The 13371-nt window shown below is 43.4% G+C and overlaps 1 protein-coding gene across 11 annotated transcripts in view; it reads right to left on the bottom strand.

Annotated features, from left to right (window-relative positions):
* TENM2 (teneurin transmembrane protein 2) overlaps positions 1-13371 on the bottom strand; it is a 1556107-nt gene that overhangs the window by 143824 nt on the left and 1398912 nt on the right. For all 11 annotated transcript variants that reach the window (XM_019740878.2, XM_019740872.2, XM_019740888.2 and 8 more), the window contains 2 exons: positions 12122-12317; positions 5819-5920 (listed from right to left, as the gene is read on the bottom strand). In XM_019740878.2, the coding sequence (XP_019596437.2) occupies positions 5819-5920; positions 12122-12317 (298 nt within the window). The remainder of the gene's footprint in view (positions 1-5818; positions 5921-12121; positions 12318-13371) is intronic.

Genomic DNA, 13371 nt, shown 5'->3' with positions numbered 1-13371 from the left:
AGATGGACTTCGTTTCAAATACCGTCTCTGTCACTTACTACCAAGTAAAGCCCAGTTTCTGTTCCTGTAAAACTTTTCTTGGGCTCTCACCTAAATCCTAGTATGCCACCGCCACACAAACTGCCTGCCAAGTACCTCTTCCAAGGTTAATCTTATGGCTGGGCTAGCACTGGGAGTCCTGGCCAGACTGCCTGGCTTGAATTCTAGCGATACCACTTCTAGCGGAGTGATGTAACCTCTCTATGCTTCATTTTCCTCATCTGTAAAAGGGGATGACAATTATCTATAAAATAAGCCTATTGATGATTGAATGCGATTCTTACGCAGCGGCGTGGTACAGTGGTTGGCATATAGTAAGAACTCCGTACATGTCAGCTATGATGACGACTATCATTTTACTTTAGTGTTGGAACCCCAAGAGGGACTGCGTAGTGGGTACATTTGCCAGTTAGCAGGAGAAAAATGGCCAGATCCCCATTCTCATTTTTCAAGGCTCCAGAGAAGCTGGGTAGGAGCTGAAACCAGCCCCTAGAGAGAAGACTTTATGTTCCCGTGACTGTGGCATTTCTGGGCCTCCCTTGACAGCTGTTCAGCAGCAGGAGTTGTCATTTCTAATCGCTGTTAAATACGCATTACCCAACATGTACAGCTCTGGTGTGTTAAGTTTCTACTGCAGGTTGGGGCCTCAAGCTCAGAACCAAATAAGCCATCTGAGGAGCCAGTGTCAAAACAGGATAATCAGAAGCCTTGGTTTTTTTTTTCCGAATGCAAAGCTGCCTTACAAATAACCCAAGGAAGCACCTTACATCAATGAAAGACTTTCAAATAAAAGTAAATAAAAGAAAAAGGAATCCTAATTAAAAAGCATCTAGCCCTCAACAAATAGCATTAAAGTAAAGTAATGAGAAAGTCATGCAAAAGGAGTAGTGATAATCAGAAACCGTAGACTAAACAATAACATGAATAATAAGCACAATTACAGCTGGGCAGGAGAGGCACCTGATGGAAAATGATACAAATTACCAGGAAAGAAATGCCATTTTTTCCTCCAGCTCTGAATCTGAACAGATTGCTTATTACACTGCACAATTAATGAAATTCTATGCTGAAAGACACTATTCAGTGTAGTTCCTTCACTAGACAGAATTTTCTGCACATTCCCTGACACTCATTGGCTGTTTTCATAGATCCATACTTCCCTGCTTCATAAACTCCCTTATCCTCCCCTTCGTAATATGCTCAGCATCCAGAGCCCATGTCACAGCCCTGTGAACTTAGCTTACATTTCCTATGTGCTTGCCCTGAGCGTCCATCAGGCCGGAAGCTCTCAGAAGGCTGGGCCATGGCACACTTGCTCCCCATTATATTTTTCGGCACTTAATTGCAGTACCTAACTCATGCAGGCACATATGAGGCATTTGATGGATGCACAAATAAGTTCTGTCCCCTCAAATGACTTGGAACAATGTGTTAGGACCCTCATGCCTTCTTTCAATGTGAGGGTCAGTTCCATTTGGACTTCTGGGCCCCTCAGAACCCCCATCTCGGTGGGGGCGGCAGAATGAAGGCTCTACAAATACATACTGACTGATTCCTCCATTCACAGGCAAGGATGCCTTCGGATGCCTGACGCAGACTCGCAGGTTTATAAGAAGCCAAGAAACTGCCGCCCCATCGCACATCTGAGGGCACGGGAGGCACAGTGTGAGGTCAAGAGAGTAAATCCATATTTCTGTCACCAGGACACATACCCGGTTGTGATCTCACTTGCTAACGTGGCAAATTCCTCCCCTGGCAGGAGGGCTTGAGTCTGCCAGCTGCCTGTACCAGTAACTGGCATCCTGGGCACAGTTGTCAGTGAAGGAACCAAGATGAACGTGAATTTGTGAAGAGCGAGGACCTCAGGCTCAGCTCTCCTAAGGGCTTTTAACAAGAAAGAAGGGAAAAATGATCGTGGGCCACGGCCAGGAGATGACATGCACTGTCCTGTGGAGCGGGAGATGCAGGGCCAGCTGTCTTTCCTGTCTGCACTTGCTAGCACGATTACCTCACCCTGTCCGCTCCAGGTTACTTCCTGCTAATACTTAGGAGCTTCTTGGGCTCAAAAGTTGTTTGTGAGTGGCAATTTGTTATAGCCCCTGACAGATTGAGCAGGACCAGTGGGATAGAATATCCCAGCATCTCTGCATTATGTGTTAGGCGGTGGGGGAGGGGGCGCGCGCACACACACACACACACACACACACACAGCGACATTTAAATATTTTTTTGTATTAAAAATCAGAAGTGCATCTTTGATAACATTCACCTAGGAGGGTGCGGCATCTTGCTTAAAATGCAGAACCTCACTCTAGTCCTGAGAAAGCATCAGGTAAACCCACACTGAGGGACGTACTACACAACATCTGACAGTACTCTTCAAAACGGTCAAGGTCACGGAAGACATGAGAAACAAGGAAAGGACTGAAGGACCCTCACAGATTGGAAGGCACTAAGGAGACAAGACAACTAAGTGCAGTGTGGGATCTGGACCAGAAAAAAAGAGCCCAGTTAGAAAAAAGCCTGTCAATTAGTCAGTGGGATTGCCTCGATGTTAATTTCCTGGTTTCAAATCACTGAACTATGATAGTTTAAAATGCTGACATTAGGGGAAGTTGGGTGAACTCTGTATGGGACTTTTATGTACCATTTTTGCAATTTGTCTGCAAGTCTAAAATGATTTCACTATAAAAATAAGCTGTAAACATTGGGAAGGTTGGTTAAAATAGGATTTACCTCATACGAGGCTATGAGGACAAATAAGAGTATACATTAAGTACTTTGCACAATGCCTGGTATATAGTTAGAACTTAATAACTATAAACTGTTCTCTAAAAATAATCTGAAGTAGAGGTTTAACATACCACAAGTAAGTCTGGCACTAATCATTAGATTTGCCCACTTGAAGCTGGCACAGTTAAATCTGGGTGCCCATTTTTACTGGGTTCTCACATTATCAGATAAGTGTAGTTAGCGAATTTGGTTGTTTTCAAGAGGCAATACCTAGGAGATGAGCTGTTCAAGGCCTGAGTCTCTCTGGGAGCCAGGCTGGCTTCCTTGAGCGCAGGTCCACTTTGGGGATCCTCGATGGGAAATAAGTGTGTGAAAAGATGACTAAGCTGAATGCTCATCACGGTGAAAATATTACTCTCTTGATACAGTTAAAGGCGGAATTAACATTTCCTATTTATTGCAATTGATTTTAGTTTTCCCGCTTTTAATTTTTGATTTTTACACTGTTCCTTTTCAGATAAATTTATGGATGTAAATATGATGAGTTGACTTAAGTAAATAGTACTGATGACCCAGGAATTTGGCAAAAGTCATAAAGGTGGTACATGAAAGAGCATAGATTGGGAAAGAAGGGCTTAGAATAATGAGAAAGCTAGGGCTGTTAATGAAATAGCTTCAACTGTGTCCATTTCAAAAATTCGTAGGAAGAAATATCTTTAGGGCAGAAAGGTAGAAGCTTACTCTTAACACTCTTAAGCCAACTTTGCCAAGAATAAAGGGAGAAAGAAGGAGAAAGTAATTTTATTCCTTAAACGCTTCAATTTTGTCAACCATATGCATCAACAGCTAAATTAAAACATACAAGTTCAGAGGCTGATTTCAGGAACAGCTTCTGAATATGCAGCAGTAACTACTCTTAACAGCCACTCAATATTTGTTTCACAAGGATCAATTATATACCGTGGCTAATGCACACTTGCAGTGTGTGCCCTGCCACAGTACAGGTGGTGAATGCAAAACACACGGAGAGTCCTTTTAAGCAGCTAAATGCACACCCCATTACAGATCCATAATGTAGAATGGACACACGTCTGCAAATGGATTTAGAGCAAAGGGTTCTTAAATGGCTGGGGTACTTAGGGCTGAAAGGCCAGTCACTGGATGTGCAGCCAGAGCACACATGGTTTTTAGGATTAATAATACATTGATGTGTGTCAGTGTTAATATACATTTACAGCTCACAGCCTGTGCAGCTGAGTGTCCAGCCCATTGGCAGCCACGTATAAAAGGACTATTCTGTCTTTCCTCTCATCAATGCCTCCACTCCCAGGAAAATTAGATTACACAAGAAAAGCCATTCAGATGACATTGAGGTTTTCTTTCCTACCAAGCCTTGGCTAGGGATGCATTCAGCACGGCGATGCAACCTGCCATCCACTTTCCTCCATCAGGGTCCCGCGGACGGAGCCTGGGCCAAGCACTGGTTGGACTCCGTGGTGATGTGTCCCCCTGCCATTGGGCAGAGTGTGCTAAGGTGAAAAACAGCCAAGAGAATTGTCTGGTGGCGTCTTGCTCTCTTTGCTTTTTGTTTCTGATACGTTTACCAAACCTTTCACATTACCGTGTGACAGAGGATGTCTGATTTAGGAATCAGCCTAAGCACATGCGACCACCTCCAGAATTTCAAGCACAAAAACGTCCGTCCCAGTCACGTGTCAGTCAGCATTCAGAAGGATGGGAACAGCAAATCTTTGAAATATCATGACTATATGAAATACGATTTTCCCAGCAACTACGGTGAGCGTGGGGAAAAGGGGTAGCGCCGGTTAGCATTACAGAGCAGCTGTGGTAATAACTGTCTCTCTCTCGGAACCTCAAGGCAGGAGGGTCTTTAAATGAAGAGCACACAAAAATAACAAAAAGGTGACACACACATATAAGTAAATATAACATGATATGTGCATAAATAAGAAATGGTAAAAATAAACCCTATGAGGGCTCACAGAGGGTTCTGCTAAGGGCTTTGGGTATGTTATACCATGCTCACAACGAACTTATGAAGGAACTTCCCACTTTTCCAAAGGAGGAAATAGAGACTCAGAAATGTTTGATCACTTGCTCAGAGTCACACAGATACTCAACGGCAGAGCTGGGTCTGGAACCTCGGAACAAGAGCTTGGAACCTCTCCACGACTGTTTTTCAGACTGGGATATGACCTACTGGTAGGTGGGGAATCAGTGTAGTTGGTTTTAACCAGTATTTTGTTTTTTAATAAAATAGGGTAGAATAGAAAAGGAACATGGAGTAAAGATAAGTGTTGCTCTGTGAAAGTTTTATTTCAATTTTATAGTTGAATCTATGCAGAATATACATGTGTGTGTGCGCGCGCACGTGTGCACCATGTCTAAAAAGTGTGAGCAGCTCTGCTGTCCACTACACTTGCATTTGATTGTGCCACTTGAAGGTCATGCTCAAGGTCACTTGCAAGCTAGATAGGTAGCCCCTGGGTCCCCTGTTCTTGTGAGAGTCATTTGCTTTCTTATATTACCTTTCCCTCACGAATCCCAGGGCCCCAGCCATTCTGTGCAAAGCAGTGTAGATAAATTAATAATACAATTTAAAACCGATTCCACCAAGATAAATAGCACTTCCTAGATTAACAGCATAGCTGGCTAGAATGAATGAAATTTACTAACCCTGAGATGCTTAATCTTCCATTACATAGAAGTTAATGATTATAAGAAAGGAGTGATGGTAATTCACTTCTGCTTTTACAGGAAATCCAACCATTTCATTTTTAGCACATCTTTCTTCTCCGCACACCTTGGTGCCAAGCATAACTGCCCTGCTCCTATAGGCACTTTGGCCAATTGTCATATATCAAAGTCTACTCTTTGCCAACGGGTGAGGCCTTCTAGCACGCATGGGCTTACAAGATGTCCCAGCAGAATTTGTTGGGAGGCTCCGTGGGTGCCCTCCCTCTCATCCCTTCTGAGAAGCCTGTGTTCTGTTTTCCAACCACAGCAGGGAAGGAGTGGCAAATACCTTTAGCACAATCTGCTCCTAGAAATCCTGGGAAGCAGTGACACAGCCCGGACACACATTCGCCATTCCCATGGCAGTTACGTGGACAGTCTTGCACGGAATCTGAAAAAAGAGAGAAATGTAGTAACTACCTTTTCCTCTGCCTGCTGGTGAAGAAACTTAATAATCAGCCATCCACCATTTTTAACGGCCCGTGGGGGTAACCTCAGGGGACCGGGAGGGAGGAGCATAAATGTGTGAAATATGAGAACGGGGAGTGGTGGAGACTAGGGGAATTTGGACAACGCATGGACCTAACCACCACTCTCCATCGGATTAACCTAGACAGGAAGACAGGCCTACCATTGCTGTGGCTTTTGCTTTAAAAACAAAACAAAAAAACCCTACCTAGCTGTATTTAAAAACTGAAATTCCCGAGGTTTGAATGTTGACAAGTTTTAAACACTGTGAGCCCCCACCCCAAATATCAGCAATCTCAGCTAGACTGCCATGGGGGACATCAGCTTATAGACTCGGGTACCGAGGATGATTCTCCAAGTGACAGAGGTTATTCCTGATATCAGGTTGTAGATGAAAAAAATTCCCTGCTTTAAGGAATTCTAACAAAAGAAAAATTCAATTATGCGACTGATCAATTTAGGCATGATTTCGGGGTTCATTAAGTAGTAGGTTTTGGATTATACAAAACTCCTTTTATGGCTGCCTTATGCGGATGTTAGTTTTCATGACACTAAATTAGTTCACGTTTGTTCTAACCAGCATGACCATCTTATTTTATGATTTACTTTCCTATCTGTATTCGCAAGTCATCGCTTTACCTTCTAAAAGATCATTTTGGCACTTTTTCATGTTGATTTGGGTCTGCATAGAAAGAGACATACTCTTTTAAAATGATTAGCTAGCCTCATTTTTGCCTTAAATTAAAACAAACACATTTAGACTTTTAGGTTGCAAATTATTAAATGATGAAATGAGAAACACAAGCCACTATGCCCAAAATGTGACATGACACAGCCCCTGGGGAGCTGGAGACATCGATGTCGTGAGGTTGCATGAAAGACTCTGAAACCTAATTGTTTCTGATGGAGTCGCCTGAGAGTGGCCAAGGAGGATTTTGCTTTAAACCAGATTTCCCATTGATTCTCACTCGGGACTGAAAAACCAAACCATGCGGCAGGGCTTTCTTTCCGGTGTCTCACTTCTCAGCTACTTCTTCCAGAACCAGACGTAGTTGGTTTCTGGCACCCTGAGGAGAATTCAATGAGTGCATTTGCCTTTTCAAAATCAGGTAAAAGACTATAGACTCCACCAAGCCAATCTCTTACATGTCTAACAATTAACACTTCAGGATGAAACTCCTTGCGGATGGCTATATAAAGGTGGGCTAAGAAGCATCCCAGTGGCTGCCAAATTGTTCCATCTAGTCAGCATTCGTTCATTCAAAAATCATTAGGTTGAATCATATGAAGTAGCTGCTTTTGCAGGTCAAAAGTCAGCAATTTCACATGGTGTTAGGAGAGAATTCTCCACGGGTTTTTTTTTTGGTGTGTGTGTTTTTGAATATATTGTAAGCAGTGGCACTGACTGCATTAGTCCTGAACTATCTTTTTGAGGTTGTTTGTATAGAGAACAGCCTTGGAAGATAGATATAGTGGGTGTCTCTGGAGCAATTGGCAGGTTTACTTACTGTCCATTATAATGAAGACAATGGCTTCCTCTGGAGCAAAGAACAGGCTAGATGACCACCCATTTTAAGGGACTCAGGTAGAGTAAACTCAGCGTTCTCTCCTGTAGTGCAGCTCACTGCATGTGCAGGTATCACCTGGCCCTGTTCCTGTTGCTCTGTGGGAACTGGGGCTGGCGGAACCGGCACACATGCTGATACTCTGGATATTGCACTGCTCTGAGTAACCAAGTCCTTTGTCTCTGACCCAGTAGTCTTGTGTCTCCTGATAATATCTACGACACTGTGTCAGGGTGATGTGTTAGCTTCCAATTAGGGTGAGATCTCTGACCTGTCACTGTACTTGACATATGGTTTACGCTATTAACTGAGCACCTATCATATGCAAGGCACTGACCAGTCATTGGTGAATACGGTGGTAAATAAGACAGACTTGGTCCCTGCCCTCATAGGACTTTCATGGTCATTAAGAATACAGGCCAACACAATCACCAAACAAATAAAATAAACACTATGATAAGCTTTGAACAGAATAAGATGCTGTGATAGAGAGTGACAGGAGGAAGCCACTTAGAGAGCAGGTGGGGAGGGCCTCTCTATTCTACGCAGATGACACTTAAGGGTGAGCTGTAACAGGCAAATGAAGAACTAGGAGAAGAGTATTCCAGGCAAGAGGAATAGATTATACAAAGGCCCTGGGGTGGAAAAGAGCAGAAATGAACCCAGTATGGCTGGAGGGTAACAAATAAGGAAGAGTGTGACATAAGATGAGTTTGGAGGAGAGATCCCCCAGGGACCTGCAGGTGACATGGATGAGTTCGATTTTATTCTGGGACCAGTGGGAACAAATGAGAAGTTTTAAATATAGGAATGGCATTTATTAAGCTTATATTTTAAGAAGTCACTCCTACAGAGGAGATGGAGATTGCTTCTCACTGAGCACCTGGTCTGGAGATAGTTTGGTGGAAACTGACATCACTAAGGCCAAAAGTCCCTCTTCTGAAACCTAACATCTTCAGAGATAAAGCAGTGATGGTGCAGGGAAGTCTTTGCCACTACAGTCCCATGCAAAAGGACTGAGATCTTTACACAGGCTTCTTGCTGGGCTGGATGGCTTCCTTTGTCCTTTGGGAGAGGTATTTATCCTTAAGTCTCAGTGTAGATAACATTTAGTTCCTGGATATCTTCCTTCCTCACTTCCTACAGTCTGGGTTTTGTACCCATCCTTCATGTTCCCGTAATTCCTATAATTGCCTTTTTTATGTCCCTGTCTTCTCTCATCAAGCTCCATGAGGAAGACACAAGACTGGATCTGCTCACCCGGGTATTCTCCATGATTGCTACACAGTAGGTCCTTGGCAAACGGCTGTCAAAATGGGTGTATGTGTGTATGTGCATTTATGTAGGACAATCCAGAATAAGCATAAACTGTAATGAAGAGTATTTTTCTTTCCCAACGTCTTTCCCAAGAGTGTTTAATTTCCCCAAGGTCTTCTATTTGAAGCATTTCCACAGTTTTTGAGGGAAAAACCAATTATGCAGTCCTGCTGAAATATAAAAGGATCCCACCCTTCAGTCTCCTTTTTCCAACACTCAACTAAATATTACCATCAAGATATTATCATCTTTCCTTTTTGTCAACTTGGTTTACGTTTTCTGGAAGGAACAATGGCAGGCAATGGAAATAAGCAGGAAATGGGACTTTTGCACAAACGGAGGCTAGACTCTATTAAATCCGCACTGTATTTCAAGAATGCCACTCTGTGGTCTCCGAAGATGAAACTCATTCCTGGAAGCAGGCTGCTTCTCTCCAAAACGCATCACAAGACTTCCCCAAGTCAAAGCTGTATTTCGTGTGATCACAGGTTGACACCTGCCTAACATTTTCCTTCTGTTTCCCATCACAGGGGCTTTTGGTGCTCCTGGCTGTTCTTGATGGAGAACTTTCTGATGATAGATATGAGTAGGAGAACCTCTGAACCAAGTAAAAACACTGTTCTTCTTCCTGCATTTCAGGCCAATCACTATCATTGCTCTATCAAGATGTCGGCCCAACGATTAGGCCGATTGCCTTTGACTTTCTCTTTGAGCTACAGTCCAGACAAGAGAATTCCTCTGGGGGAATTGCTATTCCCACCTCTGGCTGGCAGGTGAGGGAGGGTAATGGCCTGGGGGAAGGGCATCTCACTAACTCAACGTCTGGGTCTACATGGATAAAGGAAAAAGGAGATGGGGGCAGAAGCCATTATTAAACTTGCTGTGGTGTGTGTGTGTGTGTGTGTGTGTGTGTGTGTGTGTGTGTGAGAGAGAGAGAGAGAGAGAGAGAGAGAGAGAGAGAGAGAGAGAGCAAGGATTTATTTGGCTGGAATTCAAAGCAATCCAGTGGTTAAGAGTCCTGACTCCACCTCTGACTAGCTGTGTGTGCCCTCGGGCAAGTTGTTTCACTTCTCCCAGTCTTGGCTTCCTGAACTGGCTCCATGGGTTGCCTGAGTTAATCCCACAAAGGTCCTAATCCAGGGGCTGGCACACAGACAATACTCTATAAATGTGTAGCTGTTTTGTCATTAGCCATCTCACTGAGTCTTTATAGACTCCAGCTAAGCCAGATGTTGTGTGTGGTGTGTGCTGCTGTGTATGTGTCAAGCCTTTTGAGTTCAAACACAAGGTAATAAAAACGGTATCATTTCTTAAGCTAAAGATTATTGCTTTTTTTTACCTCAACGTCTCAAACTCGTTCTAAACGTGCGGCCATTTTCTTCCTTCTGTGAGCTGGTTTTTCTCCTTTTCCATTTCCCCACCGTTGGTGCAAAACCTGATCCTAGAAATCGTCCCTGACTGTGGAGGACTTCTCCAGTGACTTGCACTATACAAAATTTATGACGTTAGTTTAGATCAGGGGTTGGCAAACTTTTTCTGCAAAGGCACAGATAGCAAATATTTAGGCTTTGTAAGCCAAACTGTCTCTGTTGCAAATACTCCACTCTGTCATTTTAGCTGCCATAGACAACATGTACACAGATGAACATGGCTGAGCTCCAGTAAAACTTTATTTATAAAAACAGGCAGTGGGCCAGACTCCGCCCATGGGCTCGAGCGTGCCAACCCAAATGCTTTGCAGCATTGGCTGCCCTGACAGGGCCAATCCTTCCTTAGCAGAGGGAATAAGGATGAATTTCATTCCTACGGTCAATACCAAATCCTATCTGATTTTGTGCCGTTCTGAAGTTGTGGCCACTGATGAAGAACTGCCACTTGAATTTCAGATTGGTCTATATAGATCTTTCAAGAAGCAGGGACCCCTTAGAGAAATCCATGAGGCCAATAGAGAGGTTCTTCACATGCAGTTAATAGAAAAACAGCTCTACCAGATGCACTCCTAAATACATCATCAGCTCTCATTCAGTCATTACCAACTCCATTCCAGGCATGTGCCATAGATGACGTCACATCATCTTCCCCTTTGGGGACTTAATCACTACCTTTCCACGAATGAAACTGAGGCTCAGGGAGGTACGTGACTTTCCTGGGGACAATGTAGGAAAGATAACTGGGATTTAATCCTGCATCGACCAGGCCTTTCCTCATGAAACCCCTGTATCTAGGCTTCGCCAGTGAACCTTCCTGCTGCTGGGACAACGTGCTGCTGCAGAAAGGCAATGGGCAAAGCCCAGGAGCTCATGCCATTGCCGCCACGTCCACATCCTGGGACCTTGAGGGATTCAGTTTTCTGAACCTCAATTTATTCCTCTGGAAAATGGGTCTACAATCTGCCCTGATTCAGAGAAGTTCTACCCAGGATTAGTTATTATCCTTAGTAAGAAGATTAAAACCTAATGACAAGATAATGTTAAAATATCTGTAGCTTATTTGCTTCTTAAAATTCTTAGGGTTTGCTTTAGAGAATTCCTTGCAATCTTCTCAAACTAATGGCCGTTTTGGGGGTTTGCATATACATATAAGAGGAAATTTTGGATAAAACCTTAGCTTTTCCTTTGATAGCTAATAAAAGCAGGGCTAAAACATGCCCTTAAATGACAAGTGCTCATTTTAAGCATTTTGAGATTTACCTACTTGGGAACAAAGTTATAATGTCTTTTTTTCTTAAGTCTATATATATTTTTCCCTGATTTATTTTTATGTTTTCTTTTTAAACTCTTTATTTTGAGCTTTTCTCAACTTTTAAGAGAAATTCAGAGCTGACATGGATGGTCAGTATTTATTGGCTGCACTATATGTTTAGAGATGTATACACTTTATTTGATTTATTCCTGACAACGGACCTGTGATGTGGGCACCAGTGAGTTCTGCTTTACCACAAGGAAACTGAGGCTTCTAAGAGTCCGGTGATCTCCCTAGGTGGGGTGGCCAGGACTCAAGCCAGGTAGGGTGACCTGAGTCTTCACCATAACCGAATCCTTGGGACTCCCAGTGGCTCTGTCATGATGTAAGCCCACATTCGTATTTTCATCAGGGCTCATTTTAGATGGGTGATACTGGAGGCCTAAATTAAGGTTCCTGGTTTGTTAAAAATGACCTTGGCAGATGTGTCTTCTACAGAGAAGCCCAGAGCATTTCCATCCTTTCCATGGCGACACGTCACCTCGGAGATCCCCACCTACCTAAGACAACAGTGCTGAAGGAGACCAGCTCTTTGTCCTTGCCATCATTGTAGAAGGCCAGGTGCCACAGGCCCACGTCCAGGTACTGCACAAACACGGCTTCGTTTTGAACCAGGGTCTGTATGCTCCGGCGTTCCCTGGGGGACTCAACCACACTCCACTTCTCCTTTCCGTCCAGACGCTCCATGAAGTCATACTAGGAAAAGGAGAGAGACTGACACGTGTGAAACAGGGTACAGACCTGGCCCCATGGCTCGCACCGTCCCCTCCCAGCCCATGAGTTACCTGAGAATACTTTTCCGTACATTTTACTATGAGCTCATCCAGTAAAACAAGAGTCACAAAAGTTGTAATACTAAGTCATCATGTATTATGCTTATAATCATGGCTCATAGTTTTATTACTGGAGGTCACAACCTCTTTTCTGTGGGTCTCTGAAATCCAAAAAGCTTTAAAACCCAAAGTTTTGAGGTCTTCTTCACTGTCGTTGACTCCTTCCTTCTCCTGCCCCTCTCCCCTTCTCCGTCGTGTGTGCATGTGCGTGTGTGAGAGAGAGGTGGGTTATTGCTCCGCTCCCTACTGGGTGTTATATGACACGCAGTATATTCCAAGCTACCTTTTCTGTAATTCCTAAAATTCTGAATTGCAAGACACATCTGACTCCCCACTAGTTTCAGATAAGGAATTACGGATCTATGTGACCAGCTACCGTTTACAGATCGTTTACTAAGGGAAGGTGGTACAGCGGAGTGGTTAAGACTGAGGGTTGTGCTGAAGAAAACCATCAACGAACTGAAAAGGCAACTGACTGAATGGGAGAAGATATTCGCAAACGATATGTATGATAAGGGGATTAATCTCCAAAATATATAAAGAACTCATACATCAAAAAACAAAACATCTAAAAACAAAATAATGCAATTAAAAAATGGGCAGAGGACCTAAATAGATGTTTCTTTAAAGAAGACATACAGATGACCAACGCCCAAAAGATGCTCAACGTCACTAATCATCAGGGAAACGCAAATGAAAACCACAATGACATATCACCCCACAACTGTCAGAGTGGCTATTTATTATCAAAAAGATAAATGACAAGTGTTGGTGAGAATGTGAAGAAAAGGGAACGTTCATGCAAGGTTGGCAGGAATATAAACTGGTGCAGCCCCTATGGAAAACAGTATGGAGGATCCTCAAATAATTAGAAATAGAGCTACCATATGACCCAGAAATTCTACTCCTCGGTATTC

This window comes from Rhinolophus sinicus, linkage group LG10 (genome assembly GCF_036562045.2).
Source record: "Rhinolophus sinicus isolate RSC01 linkage group LG10, ASM3656204v1, whole genome shotgun sequence".
Taxonomy (NCBI): domain Eukaryota; kingdom Metazoa; phylum Chordata; class Mammalia; order Chiroptera; family Rhinolophidae; genus Rhinolophus; species Rhinolophus sinicus.
This window is presented reverse-complemented; position numbering and strand designations above follow the sequence as displayed.